Genomic DNA, 18,784 nt, shown 5'->3' with positions numbered 1-18,784 from the left:
CCAACCCATGTGAGATCACACATGATTGGAGATTAGAACGAAACATTCTTGGTAAGGTGTGAAAACTTCTCCCCCAACAGGACGTATTTTAAAAATGTGAGGCTAACAGCGATACATTATGTCACGGATCAAAACGGTGGGCTTGAACCGTTGCAGACGGGTCTATAAATTTTCAATTTTATATTTTAATAAATCTCTAGTAAATTTTAAAATTAATTAAATTTGATTTTATGTATTATAAATATGTAAATTAAAAAAAAAATAAAAAATTGATAAGTTTTGTAAATTAAATTTAGAAACTAAATAAGGACAAATTTTATGAAGTATTATTATTTTTTAAAAGTAGAATTAGACGTATTCGATAGTTTAGGAATTAAATAAAAAAATTAGTTTGTGAAATACCAAAAAAATGACACGTGTCCCATTTCACACATGCCAGCATCACTTGGCACGTGCTTCGCCAATGTTCCGTCTTCGTTAATCCCCAAAGCAAAACTCATCTTCACACCGCTACACCAAAAAGCATTCAATTTCATTTCACACACAGATCAATCAATCCCACAGACTTCCAATTCCCTCTTCGGATCTATCACTAATGGCGTTGGAATGGGTCGTTCTTGGCTATGCCGCCGCCGCCGAGGCAATCATGGTTCTCCTCCTCACGCTTCCAGGTCTTGATGGCCTTCGCAAGGGCCTAATCGCCGTCACTCGCAACCTTCTCAAGCCGTTCCTCTCCGTCGTCCCCTTTTGCCTCTTCTTGCTCATGGACATCTATTGGAAATACGAGACTCGCCCCACTTGCGAATCGGACTCCTGTACCCCTTCAGAATACCTTCGCCACCAGAAATCGATCATGAAGAGCCAACGTAATGCACTCTTGATCGCTGCGGCGCTTGTGTTCTACTGGCTGTTGTACTCTGTCACTCATTTGGTTGTGAAGGTTGAGCAATTGAACCAGCGTGTCGAGAGGTTGAAGAATCGGGATTGAGGATGGAGATGGGCGGCGAATCGTGGGTTTTCGAGTAATTGGGTCTGTTTTTTTCTTTCTTCTGTTTTGGGATTTTTTCTTTAATTTCGGTTTTTTGATGCTATATTATGGATATTGCAGCTCGTTTTGTGTTCCACTCTGATACTGCTATTACATATTATGAAACTGATATGAGTCTTGAATGTCTTACCGTCCGATTGAAATGTTTGCGGATTACAAAGTTTTTATTCATATAGCTGGTTCGTGGGAGTGGTGATTAGGGTTTATGTTTTTGTAAACACTGTCGTTCTGTTTTCTTATACAGTGGAAATGTTAGTGTTATTTAGTATTGGGATGTTAGTTTTTTTTTTTTTTTTTTTTTTTTGTTCTACTTACACTATGGTTGCTTTGTTTGTCATTGTTTTTAGTGTTTGCATTGGATCAATGCTGATGAAAATGATGAACTTTGTTGTCATTCACCATTTATGTTTTACTTGCACATGGGCGTTGAATTTATCTGGTTTCTAGCTTAATGTGATACTTTCTTGGTACATAGGAGAATCGGTTGAGGAAGATGCACTTCCTGTCCCAAATCTAATTGTGGTGTATGCAGTTCTTGTCTTTAGATTTATTGACGTCGTTCTAAATGCTATGTTTTCTTCTTAATGTTAAGTTCGTCCCTACTGCCCCTTGTTTGTTAGCTCCTTTGGCGGCAGTTATACTTGTCTTTCTAATGGTGCTTTATGAACGTCCCATAGACTTCTATATGGACTTCTAGGACTTGCTCAGAAATAGCACCAACCATACTGTTGTCCAAGTTTATTTTGAGACCTACTGTAACCTTCTAAAATCATTGAAGCAGTTTAGCTTTGTTGGATTTTTTAGAAGAGGTGCCGTTCTTGTTTCTACTCTTGTCCATGAGTAACTGTACGAGTTCCACAAAGCCTTCAAGTAAAATCTTATACCCTTTTGGAATCCTATTATAGAATTGGTCCTAGTGACCTCTCTTTCTAGGAAAAGGCCGCCCTTTGTCTGCCAACACTAAGTCTATTTTGAATCATAATTTACGACCCTCATTGTAATTGTAGAAGGGAACTATATTTGTTCTAACTTTTGTACACGAGGAACCTTTCAAGTTAAAGTACAACCTTTTACCCTTTTTGGAGTCCTATCATAGAAGACGACCAAAAGTGTCTCTTCTTAGAAAGAATGTCTTTTCACCAAGGGACACTTATTGATACTTATCCCGTTTGTTTTGCACTATATTCCAGCTTCAGTAATGGATTGGAGAAAATTCAGAGGGATTTCTCGTGGGAGAGTGTTGATAAGGGTAGGGTTTTCATTCGGTTAGGGGTTAGGTGTGAGATTGTCTTGAGAATGGTTTTGTTAGATGTGTTGGGCATAGGGAACTTGAAACTTTGAAGTATAACCTTGTTGGCTGAAAGACTTTGTTTTCCTCTTTGGAGTCGAATGCTTTTATGGCATACATTTTTTGTGTGCAATATGATGCTCATCTTGTATAATGGATCTTGGTTTCTTATGCTAAAGGCATATTCAAGAATTGGAAAGTTATCTCACCTAGTTGCTCTTTTCAATATTTTGAAATTTTCTATCGAGGATGGCTTGCTTGCTGGAGGACTTGTGGTTACTGTCTGCCTTCTTTGTGAAACTCCACCTTGTATAATTTTCAGAATCGTTGTCCTTTTTGTGGTTGATATTCATTGCCGTCCTAGGGCTAATGGTTTCTAATTGCGGGTGGAAAACCTTCGGATGGATTCTCTTTTAGGCAATTCTTCACCTTTTTTGTGATCCTTGCTATTATTTGTCATTCGCGTGATCCTTGCTCCCCTATGCTCCTTGTTTTTTTTTATTTTGGATGGTTAGAATTTCCAAGAAGGCTGTTTTCCCCTGCTTAGGAAGTCTTATGTGGAAGGATTCTCCCTGTGAGTGTCTAGAGCCTTTCTTTGTTGAGCTTCCTTTGAATTGAGCTTTTCTCTCTCGTAAATAGCTTCTTGGTCCCAAATCACAAACAGTTTAAATACAGACAGCCAGTGGCCTTAGATTCTTCCTTTTCTTTAGGCTAGGAGATTCTAAAGAAGAGGAGAATGTGGAGAAATCTTGATCTTGGTGCTTCTCTTGTGAGGAACATGAGGTTGGAATTTTAGATTATTGTATCTTCCTGAAATGACGTCTTCTTGGCTTGGAAGGCTTTGATTTTTCCCATTTCATCCAATGTGTCAGATCCTGGAAGGACCCATTTATGATGTGAAAGAGATATTTTCGGTATGAGATGCAAATTGGAAAACTTGACGTTTTCATGTGAATTTCCTTTGCCAATTGAGAACCGTTGATTTTTGCATCCTCAGTATAATTTTGTACGTGCATGAATACTCATTCAAATGAAACTCCAATCTTCTATAGCTTTTGGCCGTCTTCATTGTCCCGTAGACTTTGAGAAGTATATACAATCCCAACATGATCCACCGTTTGTTTCTTTCTTGATCTTCGACTTAAACTTCTAGGACTCCAACTCAATAACATCTGAGAGATGGATCTTAGAAAAGGAGGTCCATGTGTACTTTAACTTACGTTGAAAATCACAAGATGGAATGATGATGACTGAAAAGACCTGAGTTGTTTCCAGTTACTCCCACCACATGGAGGCACAAATCCAACTATTTCTTATGACTTAGGCCAGAGCTGTGTTGAACAAATGTTATAACAACATGGCCACGTGCTTTTGCAAATATAATTATATAGAGTCCAAGTCGATTGCCCTACACAGTCCATGTTTGGGTACACAACTGCTGACTGGGGAACGGGTTTATACTGTGTCAGTCAGGGATATTACATTCTATAAACTAGTTTTTGTGGGGTTAGATGGCTGTTACGTGAAACTAGTTGAGGTGTAACGCAAATTGGCCTGGCCCGAATGTTTACGGACGGGTCAAAGTTTGGAACTAATTGTTGTATTATAGTGTTTGTCTTCACTTGTTCGTCTCGTCGGGACACTTCCTGATAGGATTTTGAAGCATTTGCAGGAAGTCCTCTTTCTAAGTGTTCCTCTTTCTTGTTGTTTGTTAAATTGTTTCTGGGCTTCATATCGTTAGTGTATGTTAATTTGGATCATTTCGAAGGAAGCTTAGAAGGCTGTTCTTATGATGATATTGCTTGTGGTAGACGAATTCATGCTTTTCCTTTAGGCTCTACTTGTGTAATTGTAGGAGAGCATGAGCGTTATCATTTGAAATGGGCTTCAACAAGCGAACGACACGAACACAAGAGTGTGACACGAGTCGACGCTGAATTGAACTCTGGGATATACGAACATTTTGTTGGCCTTGGATAATTATTTGATTTTGATTTTTCTATTATCGCATTTCCAAGTAGTAGCCCGACACGTTCGGCATATTGTTGGTTTGTTTTTCCATTTCATCCACTCAATTTCTGAATATTGAAAGTCCAAAATTATCATTCCCATTTCCCCATTAGTCAATTTACTCTCAAATTCCAAATGAATTCAGGAAGGGAGGTGAGGGCAATGATCAGGTGGTTCCCGGTCTATCCTGCACCCGCCTACCTCTCATCCTTATCCACTTATCCCCTTTGTTATGAATATTTATAGCATAAAAAATTAAAAAGAGGGGTTGAAAATGATAGGCCACTGCCTAAACATCACCGACCGTCACAGACGTCTGTGATTGGTTGGGAGATTGTGACAGAATGACGCGTTTTCCTCTCCACGGTGGACCCCCGACTTTCAGGCTTTGTTCATACGTTAAAAACGTGACCGTCTACACACCCCTATTCCCTTTTTTTCTTTGAGAAAAAAATTTTAAATAATTTTTTGCAAATATGAAAATATTTTTTTATTTTAGACTACAATTTTCTAATTTAAATATTGAAGGAGAATAAAAAAAAACTAAATAGAAATATTCGAAATATCTAAATCCTTATTTTACCGATTTCTAAATGATAACAATATTTAAATTATATAAAAATAAAATAAAAACCGAAAAACCATTATTACTGAGTATGGGGTCAGAATAGTCATACTCAAACGCAACACGTGAAATTTATGTCGATTTCTTTTTTTCTTTTTTTTTTTCAATAAAATTGAAATTAAATAAAATCTTATCTTTCAAAATTCATGTCGGCCACATTATTGCATTTGGATTTCAAACACCTTTCTCAATTAACAATTTTTTTTTTTTAAATTACAAATTTACCTTTTATATTTTTTTTAATAAAAAATTAAAGATTTTGAATTCATAAAATTCAATTTAGAGTTTATAAAATTGAGATCTAAAACCTAAGCTTAGGATAATGATTTCCCAGATTGTACAAATTAAATTTATAATTAATTAGACAAAGGCTTGAGATTGAAACCCTTTTGTTGTTACCTTAGTGGGGAAAATGAAAGATCGGTTTCTTATAGCTCAAGAATTTACCTGCAACTCCCACTTCAAACCCTTGTTCATTACACCAACACCACACTCCATGATCTTCAACCAATCTTATCTTCTCACCCTCAAACACCTACCAACAAAATCTTTATCACTAGATAAGTATGCAATATAAGCACGAGATGTTCTAAATGGTATACTAAATGAAAGATCAATCGGAGAGAAGAACAAAGCATTCTTAGTAAGGGTGTGAAATTCTCGAGATGGAATAGTACATTAACGCTACATAAGGATGTTGGAAGCAAATGATCCAACCAAAGTTTGAACATGAATTCACAACCCTACAACAATTATGTATAGGAAAATATTATTTAAGACGTGGAACTTTGAAACTTGAATATAGTCCAATCCCTTCAAGGTTTGTTGTTCAGATAATAATAGACCATAACAATTAGTACAAAACATCATATGAAATTCATTCTTATCTAAGTTCTGCATCGTACACGATCGTTGCGCTTAGCTTGCCACATTAGCACTGTTGCCTGTGATAGGACTTGAGAAATTTGCACCGTTCGATTCTGTTGCAGCACACTCGGAATATTTCTTGCTAAGATTGTATGGGGCAGAGCTCATCACCCTATATGTATGTCCATAATTGTTCAGATTATAGAATTTGGATCTACATTTTCTTTGATTATGTTCTTTTTAGTCAAGAAATCATAAAGGGACTTAACCTCTCCTTGCGCTTTTCTAAAAACCGAGCTAACGAAGCTTTACGAGCCTGTGGAACAGCTGTAGAAGAAAACAGGAAACGAAATATCAGCTGCGACTCGAGAAAGTTTCGACCTATTATACTATCAAGAACGTTTATGGTGAAATATGATCACTGCTGTAGGAGTATGGCATACCAGAGGGCATCATAGCAGTAGCAGTGACAGAGCCGATTGGATTGACTATTCTTAGAGGCTCTCCTTTGCTGATAGGAGTGGTGTGGACTCTATTGCTTTTAGCTCCTCTCAACTCATCGGTGCAGCTTGATCCGCTTGCAGACTGGGCACCTGTGTGAGAAGAAACGGACAAGGGGCTCGAGAGAGCAGGACAAGGCAAGGTGGTTACGGGTTGGTTCGTTGGAGCAACGTCACTTGCTGCAGCCATTTTTGCACCCATTCCATGAGGTTGAGCTTTTGGATGTGCAATTTTGGAAATGGCAGCTCCAGCTCCAGCCAGGAACATTATAGCCTGAGCCTGGAAACGAGTACTATGTTACTTCAAAAGAGGCAAAATTATGACTCTTTTCGAAACGGCCAGGGGTTAATAAATACCTTTTCGGGGGTAATGTCATCGTAGACGTTGACGGTACCGCCGTAAAAGATAGTCAATTGAGCTGGGGATCCACCAGTCGGTTTCATGCTACTCCTGAAACACGGGATAGTTCTACCTGTTAGCTCAATATAGTGAAGTAATGAAGTTGAAAGGTAAAAGTCTAAGAGTATTACCATGGTTCAGGGATCCCGACAATGGAACCGAACGGCGGGAAAAGGGAATTTGGAGCACTCGAGACAGGGACTCCTCCAAGTGGTTGTTTGAGGATAGAACCAGCCATCTGACCAGGAAGAGCAAAAGGGTTCTTCAAGGATGGATTGCCTAAGGAAACTGATATACCTTGATTTGGAACTGAAAATAGTTTTGCTTCGTGAGGACGATAAGTCGAATACATATCAGGTTGCATAGGATAAGCTTCCAAGGAAAAATGAGGACCACCTTGCCTATCGTGATTGAACGTTTTCTAGATTGAACAAGTCGAACCGGAGAAAGCGATACAACCATATCAGCCCAAACAAAAGACAACCATATATTTAGAAAAGGCAAATACATCTGTTAATCCTCTTTAAACATAATAATGAGATGTTTTCACACGCGATCTCGTCGTAATTGGATTTCGAAAGCCTGGAGTCGAGAGATCTGCGTTAGTGTAAACTATCTTTGGGCTATACAAAGAAAATAAGTCATAGAAATTTAGTTTATGTAAACTGTCTATGGATTATGCAGTCCAACCAATATAGGATCGACTTCTTAACCTCGGCCTCGGTTTAACAATCCATGAGTCAAATGCCTCCCGACCATTTTGAAATCTAACTATGGTTGGTTTCTATGCTGAACCATGTTTGAAATGATTTCCAACATCTATGTCTAACTCATATTAGGTATATATGCAAGATGATAAAGTTCTAGTTTACAAGTTCATACATCAAAAACAACACTGAAGAACACATATGAAACCTGTATTTCAGCTGCTCTTTGTTGATCCGAGGTAACCACGACCGGATCAGAAGCGAGCTTCGAAGTCTTGTCCCCTGCAGAAATCTTGGAAGGCATCAGATGAGGAAGGGCGGCGGGCTTGTTAGAGGACCATGGAACGCCAGAACTTTTAGTATACCCTAAAAGAACGCCGCCATGAAGATCAATGAACATACCAGACAGTAACACTAGATTATCTTGACTAAGAACTACACATGAAATTAGGGAATTTCAAAATTTCATAGCTCCAAAACAAGAACACATAGAAAATGCCCTAATTATATGGAGAACAACAGATTTTAAGCTGAAATCAAAGAGGATTTTGTTACCTAGCTAATCAATAACAAAGAGTAACCATTAATTTCAACTGGGAATTCTGTCTGAGTCCCAAAAAAGCAACTCCGACCAAGAACTTCAAGATTCAACAAGCAATAAACAGAGGATTCCAAAACAAAGAAACAAAACGGAACCGGAAGAAAATTTACCAGAATCCTGGACTCCATCGTTGTCGATTTCCTCTTTCACCATAGCCAATGGCTCCTTAGAGCTCAAACCCAAGAAATCCCTCTCCATTTCAGACAAAAAAACCCGACAGCAACACAAAATTCAGACAAAAAAAACGACCACAGAAGACCAACTCGGAAACAAAGAAAAAGGAAAGGAGAATTGAAGAGCAGCAAAATAAAGCAAAGAAGAGAGAAGAAAGGCGTAATTGGATATTGGCCTGTCGAAGGAATATAAGCATGTCTATGAATTAACCGGAAGAGTTTTACCGATAGATCCGGTGAGGTGACCGTCTTAGCCGGTAACTCACAACGTGCGAATTGTGAAGACCCTCCACGCATTACTTCGGCGGTGGTACCACTCTCATTTGCTGTCACTCTGTCATAGACTGCCACGTGGCTTTCCGCACGTGGTTCACTAATTGATTAATCCCGATGTTTTCGCCACCTAACGATTTATTCGCCTCAACTCGTCGATTTTTTCTTTTTTTTCTTTTTTACTCAATGTGTGAATATTACTATTTATTTTACAACTTTAAAACGAAAAACAAATGTTGACATGATATTACGTGCCTTCCTTCTTGTCTCCTTCCTTTTTTTAAAAAAAAAAATAATTTTTGAAGTGTGCCTATTTATATTATATTTTGTTTTTATTTATTTATTTATTTTTATGATTTTCACGTGAATTTTATATTCGAAGTCTAATTAGAATAGCGTTTGAGGTCTATTTTTTTTGTGGTTTCGTGGAACCTTCTTCAAATTTTTATCATCGCTTAAGTTTATTTCAACTACGGATAAAATGGGTTTTTGCACATCATTTCAAATCAACTAACTACCATCTTAAAAACCACAAACTCTACTCTCGAAAGTAGAACTTACACGAAAACAAACGACTCTTATATTTCTCCTCGCCTATATTGTCGTTACCAGTGATGATAACGGTAGGAAGATCCAAGTGGCGCGTCGTTCAAAAATGACTGTACTCCTACTCATACTCAAGCCAATGACGTATGAAAGTAATGTTTGTACATATCGTGTGTATGGAAATATAGTACATCAAATTTTTTTAGTGCGAAAAGAAGTGGGGTCCATGACCAGTCAAGTTTTAGGTCCCACCAGTCTGTCTGTGTTTGCATTATTCAAAATTGGTTGACTTTCATGCACACAAATGAGTAGTTCCAGAAAGTTAAAGATCGTAAAGTAGAGGTACAACTATCGGGACACAGATAGATTATAGCTACAAGGCCATATCACACAATTGATCTGCAATTTTTATGTACGTAGATAGGTGATTGCTACAATTCATAGAAAGTTCGACCTTTATCGGATTTCTAAATCCAAAACCTGACTTCTGGAAGAAAAAAATGTTAATCCTTTGCTATAATTTATAGAACGTTCGAGCTCGAAAAATATTCAAATCAATCCGAAGTCAAAAGGGAAAAAAATAATATAATTAGTTCCTTTCAAGTATCGGTTAAATCAATATTTTGTTCCATATAAAAAAAGATTTAAGCATCAATCTGTTTTAATATTTTATTCTCTCTATAAAGAAAAGGAAGAAATATTTTTTTTATTATTTTATTTTGATTAATTAAAACAAAAAAGTCAAAGAATCAATCCTTAATTATTAAAATATTTGTTTTTATTTGTCTTCTAACGCCCAATAATAATTTTGAATTATGGAAAAAAAAAACAAAAATAATTATATATATAAAAAGAAAATATATTAAACATAAAATTAAAAGTTTAAAGATTTTTTTTTTAATTTTTTAAAGTTTAAAGATTTATTAGATATAAAATTAAAATTTTAAAGACATATTAAACATTTTTTAAAATTATTAATTTTTCAAATCAATTTATAAGAAAATTGATTATTACGACACTCGAATAAATAAGGTGCTCATGAATGAACTGAAATCACATCCAAATAAAAGCGACAGTGAGGAAAGAATGACTGAGTGCATTGCACCTCAAGAATCGTAGAGTAGAATAAATGCAAATGTTAATCACTTGAGAATATTTGGCTACTATGCTCATTATGTATCATCATCAGTCTCACGGTTCTAAGACGCGTCTACTATAGGGAGGGTTTAACTCTATTCTGACCAATGTCTCGCATCATTCGGTGACTGGCTCTGATACCATTTATAACAGCTCAATTCGAGTCAAAACAGACAATATCTGCTAGCAGTAGACTTAGACTATTACAAATGGTATCAGAGATAGACATTAGACGGCGAGCCAATGAGGACACTGAACCCCAAAGGAGTGGATTGTGAGAGATCTCACCTTGGTTGAAGAGAGAAACGAAGCGTTATTTAGAACACCGTGAAAACCTCTCCCTAGTAGACACGTTCTAAAACCTTAAGACTAACGACGATACGTAACGGATCAAAACAGACAACATCTACTAGTAATGAGCTTGGGCTGTTACATCTTCACTCACATACTTCTTAAGAAGATTACCAAGAAATCACCCAATATAAAATGTTCATATACCTCTCTTTTACTCGAATATCACGCATTTATCAAGAGTACGAATAGATGTCATAAATATGTAATTTCAGTCCATAAATTTGAAACGTGACGAACACAACAATAGTTTGAACATCCTTAAAAAGAAACAAAATTGTGTTTAAAAACCAACCTTAAACATATCATTAACCTAATCGAAAACATAAAATAAATGTAATCATTTACTCAACTTTAAAATTTAATTATTAGTATATTTGATAAGGATAATGATGAGAAATTGATAATGGAGCATAATCATTTATTTTGAAGCTTTACTATTATGGGGGTTGCCTACTTTCAAACAAAGCATTTCTATTTTTGGCACAACAGCTCCCCTTTATATAATATGAAAACTTTATACTAAATTTTATGCTTCACTGTCACGCATATCTTAATTAATTAATTAATATCTCATTAAACTATATAAGAAACGTACAATGCATACAAACTTTTTATATTAATTTTCATATCTTACAACAAACTTTTTTTTTTAAAAGAAAAAGTCAAAATTAAATGACGTTGTTTAATTTCAAGAATAATATTTTTTTTACGTGTATGAGTCTGTCTGTGTGTACGTAATTGAAAAAATAGTCCATGATCGTATGTGCATGCAACATGTATGAAGTCTCGGGCATAATACTTTCATGCCATCATGACTTAAATTCCTTAGTCATGCATTGGAATACATTTCTAAATCGATGTCTCGTAAATCTTGTATGTAGTCATACCATCATTCAATCATGCTCAAACATACATAACATGTGAATAAAGGTCACATGGTATGTATTATTTATATATCAAACAATTTCATCCAACCTAGCTTATAGTCGTTACAATTGTTTGGTCTCTTCTCAATTTTTCTGTGAACTGTGATTCAAATCTAGAGATTCGTTTGTAACATACAAATTTTGAGAGAAAAATTGAAAATCAAGAAAAAACGTTCGTTGGAATTGTTGACCAGCGGGGAAGGAAGAGAAAACCCTAGAAAACGAGTGTGTAGCCATGGTTCTGTGCAACTTCATCATCGGCTATCATATTATTATGTGAAATCTATTAGGGGTCTCCAACTGTCCGCTAACAGTGAACCTGTCTCGATTGACAAGAGTCTACATACTGTCTTAGTAGTTGAAAGACACGATAGATTATCAGAGAGTCACAAACTAATCTCTAGTCGTAAATTGTTAATTATTAAAAATAATTTTCTTCCAAAATAAATAATTTATTAAAACTTATATATAATCTGAAGTTCTAACTTCCTCATTTATGAAAAAAAATTTATTTAATATGGGAAATATTTAAACTATATTTTAAATATAAAAATATTGTCTAGAGTGGACAAAATTAATTATTTATTAATATCATAAATATAATGGGACTTCCAATTTAAAAAAAAATATATATATATATGAAATAAATAAAGCTTTTAGAATGCACGATGCGACAGAACGCAGAAGAATCTTTTCAGTAATTTATTGGAAGAAGTGAAAGTATATTTATTTATGATTAAAAAAACACGTGCAAATATAAAATTATAAATAAAATAAATAAATAAATAAATACGAATCGGTGTTTGGACTGTTCTTTGTATTCTGTGGCCAAATTTTGTCGATTAAAACAATGATCTAGAAATCTCCTCAAATTTTTACAAAAATTAAATAACAATATTTTATTTATTATTTTTTTTTTCCTTTTTGGCTGAAGCACATTGGAGACAACGGGCAAATGGCAGAGTTGCAATAATGTAACTTACCCCACCCCCAAAATCTTTGTCGTTTTTTTTTTTTTTTAATTTTATTTTTTACCTTTTATTTTCCGAATATTAAATTTAAAATTTTTAAAATTTTTAAAATTTTCCAATTGTGTCCAGAAAATATTTAAAATATTTAAAATATTAAGAAACTTCTATTTATTAATTTATGGACATGTTTGACAATAATAATAATACTTTTTCTATTAATAAAATAGACATGTGTGTTAATGCATCTCGGGTGACAAGCTATTATTTTGTCCATAACATTAGCCCCACTTTCGACCTACTTTCGAGTTGATGTTTGAATTAGGGTGATATCACGTGGCGCTTTGATAATTGTTTAGGAGCGTTTCAATAACCAACGCGTGAGCTCTAAGTTGTACGTATCCCTTTAGTTACTCTAACTTGGGTGGTTAGATTGTTGATTAAACCATCGACCATGAGGGCTAACGTTAAATATGAGAGGAGGGTCAGTCCACCAACAGCTGTTTTCTAAGCTAGTGACGACATTGCATAAAAACGACACTAGCTAGTGGCATTTAACGTCATATCAAATTATTCATTTTTAATTTGTTAACAAAATTTAATAAATGTTTAGGTAAATATCAATTTAGAAAGAAAAGAAAAGGTTTAGGCTTCAACTACAATATTTTTGAGTGAATTAAACTGAAGATCCGAACAAACTTGCTAAGCAATGGAGACTCCAAAGAATGATGATGATAGTTACAACTTATACGAGCTCACAAATAATCCTTTGATTTCCTTTTTTTTCCTCTCTCTACAAAATCCAAACGATGGCTCGTCGAACTCGATCGACGACTAATATAGCCACATTCACGATCCTATCCCCCACTCGTCCACCCTCAACCATACCAAAACTGGCTAAATAAGTTACAATAGCTTGGAACCAAACGGGACTAAGCTTGAAAATCCAAAACCGTCGTGGAGATATACGAATACAAGACGAAAAATGCAGCAGCAGCAGCAGCAACATCACAAGAATGCCAAAGTCATTAATAAGACAGACAAGATCATTGACATGGTGTAAGGGTTGCTACCATAGAGAGACTTTGGACGGCACCCACCAGCTGAATCAGAAGAGTTTGAAGATGGAGCCAAAGATGTGCTATTAACTAAAGTCCCATTATATCCATTACTGCAATACAAAAAGCTCAGTGAGTAGGACATATATACGCTTTTGCGTATAGCGTTTAACTAAGACCAGACGTAATTTAGTAGGACTATTTAGGAGTCGTCGTCTCTTACCTTCCTGGGAAAATACACGTACCATGACCTGAAACAAGAAACGTCAAACCGAGTATTAGCAAATCATCGGAAAATATACACTATTTCTAAGAATTTCAAGATATCATACTTGGGTTTGTGGTGGTGATGATAGCTACTCCTTTGAAATCACAGGTCCCTGGAGACTTAGCCATTTTCTGGTAATATGCATTGAAAGCATAGGTTGCATGAGCTATAACATTATCTGGTTGATAACATGGCTGCCCCTGCAATAACGAGGAGCAATCGACTTTTCCCGGTCCACAAGCCCAATCCAGGGCTGCCTGCAGCAGCTTACGATCGGCACCGTCTCTTGCAACACAGAACGTCTGGTTTGTGGTATCATTTGCCAAAACAGCACCAGCACCAGTTAAGTGTAAGATATAAACTGGCACTCCATTTGGATAGAAGAGACCCCAGTTTTTTTCTGAGACCAAACCAGGTCTTAAATCTTCATTGTAGAGCTCATATATGTAGGTACTAACAGGAACTCCGGGATGCTTCGGTGTTCCAGTGTTGTTAAGAACATGTCGAATTAAGTTGCTATTGTAAGTGTTAGCATTGTCTAATGTTGCATCTCGCTCCGACGCATCACCCTTAGATGGCCAGCCTGACTCCGTTACAACAACTCGAATGTTGGTGAAGTTTAAAGCCGACATTGCGAAATATGCAGCATCAACAACTGCATCAAAGACATTAGTATAGTGCAAGAGGGTATTGGCATCAACAGCTTCCTTGGTTGGAGGGAGGGGTCGAAAAAGAGCGTAGTCTAGAGGAATCACACCATTCGATTGCATGTAATCGTAATACGGATAGACATTAAGCATGAGATACGACCCGGTGGACTGCAAAAATTTAAGTAAAGGGACCATGACAGGGTCCCATGAACGGTTAAAGAAGGCCTGCGAAGGCGGGAACGAATCGAGAATAATGGAAGAAGAATGTGGAGTAGAAACTTTGATTTGGCGATCTAGATTAGATGCGACGAGAGCAGATTGAATGAACTTTAGGGCTGAGACTAGGATTGGGGCAGCATTTGGAAGAGAGGTAAGAACTTCAGAGCCAACGGCTATGCCTGTGATGTTGGTGGCAGGAACATGGGCGATGACATTTCGAGCGACCCAGTTGGCTGCAGTCGCGTTGGACTGGCCAATTCCAAGGAGTTGGTCATTAGGTACAGAAACGGATACCTGGATGCCTGTGTTGGCAAGCGCAAGCAGCATGGCACGGTCGGCATCATATAGCCTGATATGTCTAATGTTTTGAGCCTTAAGAAGTGCAACTACCTGAGTGGGGCTGGGCATATCAGAAAGGTCTGTACCAAGGTTTACACCAATGAATGCATCTGCAATTATATTCACGAGTTTAGACAGTCTTTTTCAGCACGAACGCAATATTTTTCAGCTCGGTTCACGTAATCGTGATGATGAACATGAAAAAGAACATCAACATAATCACACAAAATCTTATAATCAACCCAAATAGGGGAAGGGAGGAAGAGATGAAGAGATGAAAGGAACATATAGAAGAAAACAGCATAATTATAGAAATTGTCATTGTTTCCAAATGTAACAGCTCATTTCCATGAAAAAAGTAAGTAGGTTTGGGTGATTCAAATGTTTTATTATTTGCTTGTGTAAGGCCCCAACATCCATAAAACACCGCATGATAGAATTTGATCACTTACTTAAAGCCCAAAATTAGCCGATATTGTCCTCTTTATGCTTTCACTTTTGGGCTTCACCTCAAGGTTTTTAAACGCGTCTGCTAGGGAGAGGTTTCCACACCCTTAAAAAGAGTGCTTTGTTCTCCTCCCAACCGATGTGGGATCTACCAATTCACCCCCCTTCAGGACCCAATGTCCTTGTTGGCACTTATTCCCTTTCTTTGATCGATGTGGGATTCCCCCCCAATCCACCCCCCTCGGGACCTAACGCCATTGTTGGCACATCACCTTGTGTCCACCCCCTTCAGGGCTTAGCCTCTTCACTGGCACATCGCTCAGTGCCTAGCTCTGTTACCATTTGTAACAGTTCAAGCCCACCGCTGACAGATATTGTCCTCTTTGGACTTTCCCTTTCCGGCTTCCCCTCAAGGTTTTTAAAACGTGTCTATCAGGGAAAGATTTCCACACCCTTATAGGAACAAAAATGTTTCGTTCTTCTCCCCCACCAATGTGGGATCTCACAATCCACCCTCATTTCAGGCCCAGCGTCCTTGCTGGCACTTCGATGTGGGACTCCCCCCCAATCCACCCTCCCTCGGGACCTAGCGTCCTTGTTGGCACACCGCCTCATGTCCACCCCCCTCAGGGCTCAGCCTCCTCGCTGACACATCGCTCAGTGTCTAGCTCTGTTACCATTTGTAATAGCTCTAGCCCCACCGCTAGCAGATATTGTCCTCTTTGAACTTTCCCTCTCAAGCTTCCCGTGAGAGGTTTCCACACCCTTATAAAGAATGTTTCATTCTCCTCCCCGACCGACGTGAGATCCCACATTCCTCTTCCAAGATTCTCCACACCACAATAGACTAAGATGTTAAAAGACAGAAGGAAATTGATCTGGAACCAAACATGGTAGCTGACGAAAACTCCCCATCAAAAAAAGCTCAGATAGATTTCATTTTCACCAAAAGGAAATGTTTCATTATCAGTAACCTCAACTTCTAAGAACAGAAACTAAAGTCCCCTTTCATAACACATTCCTGCTAGTAAATTCCAAGTCCAGATCCCACTAAAATGTTATGGACAAGCATTCCAAAAGATATCAAAAACCCATCAACACAATACCACATGCACACTTATTCCACTATGGCCAGTCAAATAAAAAGAACAAAAATACAAAATTTCTAATGAAGAACAAACATTGAAGAACAGCTCAAGAACACTACACTGAAACTGATTCTAACAAATGGAAAAGAAACAAATAGAGAGAGATGCAATCTGACAAGAATGGCAACAACAAAGAAGAGGAGCTCACCTTGATCAGCAGAAACAACAGAAATGGCTAGAAGGAAAAAGAGCAGAATCAGAGCCATTGAAAGAAGAATTCACTTGAAACCCTCGAAAGAATGGGGTTCTCCACAGACCCAGTTCACAAAGCAAAAACCCCAGTGTCCCACAATTCAAAATCTAGGTCGGACCCCAAAAAGAAGAGAATCCCAAACAACAAAACCCATAAAAAAGAGAGAAATTTGAAGAGAGAGAACCAAAAAGTGGACTAGTGGGAGCTAACTTTTACTGTCTGTGTAGTGTGTGGATTGTGGACTGTGGAGAGTGTCGCAGGAACATGTCAGAGATCCAACGGTGGAGATTTGATGAGGTTAAGGGTTACCATACAGAATTTAATGAATGGGTGGATGAAAAATCATTAATTTACAACTTTAGTGTCTTAATGTTTTTGTTCCCATTTATTCATCCCTAATCTTAGATTAAATGTTTAATTAATATCTTAATTTTATATTTTAAATTTTGTCCCATAAATTTTTAAATTTTATATTTTGTGTTAGATCTCCATTAACTCCCATAAATTTATGAATTTTCAATTTCTTCTGACATTTTTTAGAATATATGAATTTATTTGTTCCATTTTTTTAAATTTTAAATAAATTTATTATTTAAAAGTTTAAGAACTAAATTTATAATTTTATCGATCATTATTTTTAATATATCTCAAATTTGGACGCGAAATCCATCCCGACAAAAAAGATTTATATTTTATTGAGATAAAAAATTCAAATTTTAAAAAAGAGAAAAACTGAATAAAAAAACAAATTATATAAATAAAAAAGTATTTAATTTTTTTTTTTTTTTTTCATGTTGGGTGAGAGAGAGCATGAGTAAGCTTTAAAACTAAGTTGTAGACAAAAGTTGTAACACACGATGTGACCAGAGCAGCTGACGTGGACTGAAACTGCCAACTGGATCCAACGGTCGTGTTCTTCAATTTTCCTTTATTTTAGTTTGAAATACTTTTAATATATATTTAGAAATAGCTTTAAAACTTCTATATTTTGGTTAAAAAATTCATATTGTTCCCTAAAATGTAATATAAAATTGATATTTTACTAAATAGATAAAAGTTGATTTCAAATTTTAGAAAAAGGAAAATATAAATACTAAATTTAAAAATTTAAAAGTAAAAAAATAAAAATAAAAATAAAAATAAAAAAATAATAAAAGGGTAAAAAATAAGTGGTTTGGTTTTATTGGGCCGTTGTTGTCGGGAGCCGGCATGGGATACCCACTTTGACAGAGCGTCAGGTTTTCTTGGGCGTTGGGAATTTTGCATTGAACCGGGAAAAAGCCGTTTCTTAAGTGACGCGTGACTTTGCCCCCTCCAATTACACGAATTTTCTTTCAATTTCTATTATTTACATTAATAAATAAGTGCCTAAATTATTTATAAAAAAATATATATATATTATTTTAAAAATAATTTAAATTAAATTTTCTTATCCTACTTTATTTAAAAAATAAATTTTAAAAAGTCTCAGTGGTACTTTTCAACTTTAAAAAAAATAAAAAAAAATACACTTATAATCAATACTAGGTTTAAAAAATAATCATTAAATTTTAAATGTAGCATTAACACTGTTAATTTTTATCAAAAATCGCCTACTCTGTCTTCGTCTTCGCTCCTTATTGCTATTTCTTCTTTCTCCGTAACCTGGCTACTCGGACTCGAACCGAGATGCTCTAGCACTGCTTCCTAAGAGCAGCGTGTCTATCGCCCTGCTTCTCCCTTTCTTTGGTCTCGCGGTTGAACGAACGGTGCATTGAACGATTCAACAGTCAAAAGAAAGGAAAATAGAAGGCGGGTTCGAAGAAGCTGCTCGACTGGAAAGGAGAGAGGAACGGCTTCGTAAAAAAAAAAAAAAAAAAAAAAAAAAAAAAAATTATCGCCAGTATATGAACAATAGTTAATTATCAACACCTTATAAATTATCTCCTTTTTTAATATTGCTTTTAAAAGTTTATTAGTATTTTTAAAACGATGTATTGACGTTAAGATTATTTTTTAAGTTTTCAACATAAATTTTAAAAAGTCTTAAGGGTATAATG

General features: G+C 36.2%; 3 protein-coding genes across 7 annotated transcripts; 1 reads left to right on the top strand and 2 right to left on the bottom strand.

Moving 5' to 3' along the window:
• The first annotated feature begins 499 nt into the window (after positions 1–499).
• LOC111807049 (uncharacterized) lies at positions 500–1,177 on the top strand. The gene has a single exon (XM_023692638.2). The coding sequence runs from the start codon at positions 596–598 to the stop codon at positions 986–988; it is 393 nt and encodes a 130-aa protein (XP_023548406.1). The 5' UTR covers positions 500–595; the 3' UTR covers positions 989–1,177.
• A 4,431-nt stretch (positions 1,178–5,608) lies between these two features.
• On the bottom strand, positions 5,609–8,400 carry LOC111806658 (protein TIFY 6B). Of its 5 annotated transcripts, none has more exons than XM_087126561.1 (8): positions 8,157–8,400; positions 7,654–7,727; positions 7,135–7,159; positions 6,870–7,047; positions 6,696–6,789; positions 6,282–6,618; positions 6,108–6,165; positions 5,609–6,010 (listed from the first exon to the last, which is right to left on the bottom strand). In XM_087126561.1, the coding sequence occupies exons 1-8, from the start codon at positions 8,242–8,244 to the stop codon at positions 5,890–5,892; spliced, it is 975 nt and encodes a 324-aa protein (XP_086982687.1). In that variant the 5' UTR covers positions 8,245–8,400; the 3' UTR covers positions 5,609–5,889. The 5 variants fall into 5 exon arrangements, with proteins under 5 accessions (XP_086982687.1, XP_023547821.2, XP_023547829.2 ...); XM_023692053.2 differs by having other exon boundaries at positions 7,654–7,811; positions 8,157–8,399; XM_023692061.2 differs by lacking the exon at positions 7,135–7,159 and having other exon boundaries at positions 6,870–6,976; positions 7,654–7,811; positions 8,157–8,399.
• A 4,667-nt stretch (positions 8,401–13,067) lies between these two features.
• Positions 13,068–16,937, bottom strand: LOC111787519 (O-Glycosyl hydrolases family 17 protein). The gene is made up of 4 exons (XM_023667507.2): positions 16,701–16,937; positions 13,814–15,067; positions 13,705–13,732; positions 13,068–13,594 (listed from the first exon to the last, which is right to left on the bottom strand). Exons 1-4 carry the CDS (start codon positions 16,756–16,758, stop codon positions 13,432–13,434), a joined length of 1,503 nt encoding a protein of 500 aa, XP_023523275.1. The 5' UTR covers positions 16,759–16,937; the 3' UTR covers positions 13,068–13,431.
• Positions 16,938–18,784: the final 1,847 nt, after the last annotated feature.

Source organism: Cucurbita pepo, chromosome 1, assembly GCF_057944985.1.
Source record: "Cucurbita pepo subsp. pepo isolate OVF chromosome 1, ASM5794498v1, whole genome shotgun sequence".
Lineage (NCBI taxonomy): Eukaryota > Viridiplantae > Streptophyta > Magnoliopsida > Cucurbitales > Cucurbitaceae > Cucurbita > Cucurbita pepo.
The sequence above is the reverse complement of the archived record's forward strand: the minus strand, read 5'-3'. Positions and strand labels throughout refer to the sequence as shown.

Coding starts and splice junctions, on each gene's coding strand:
- LOC111806658 (XM_023692037.2), bottom strand. CDS start 8,244: ATGGAGAGGGATTTCTTGGGTTTGAGCTCTAAGGAGCCATTGGCTATG. Junction 6,619..6,695: donor ATGACATTACCCCCGAAAAG/GTATTTATTAAC, acceptor ACTCGTTTCCAG/GCTCAGGCTATAATGTTCCT. Junction 6,166..6,281: donor TACTGCTATGATGCCCTCTG/GTATGCCATACT, acceptor TTTCTTCTACAG/CTGTTCCACAGGCTCGTAAA.
- LOC111787519 (XM_023667507.2), bottom strand. CDS start 16,758: ATGGCTCTGATTCTGCTCTTTTTCCTTCTAGCCATTTCTGTTGTTTCT. Junction 13,733..13,813: donor CATCACCACCACAAACCCAA/GTATGATATCTT, acceptor TTCTTGTTTCAG/GTCATGGTACGTGTATTTTC. Junction 13,595..13,704: donor ACGTGTATTTTCCCAGGAAG/GTAAGAGACGAC, acceptor TTTGTATTGCAG/TAATGGATATAATGGGACTT.
- LOC111807049 (XM_023692638.2), top strand. CDS start 596: ATGGCGTTGGAATGGGTCGTTCTTGGCTATGCCGCCGCCGCCGAGGCA.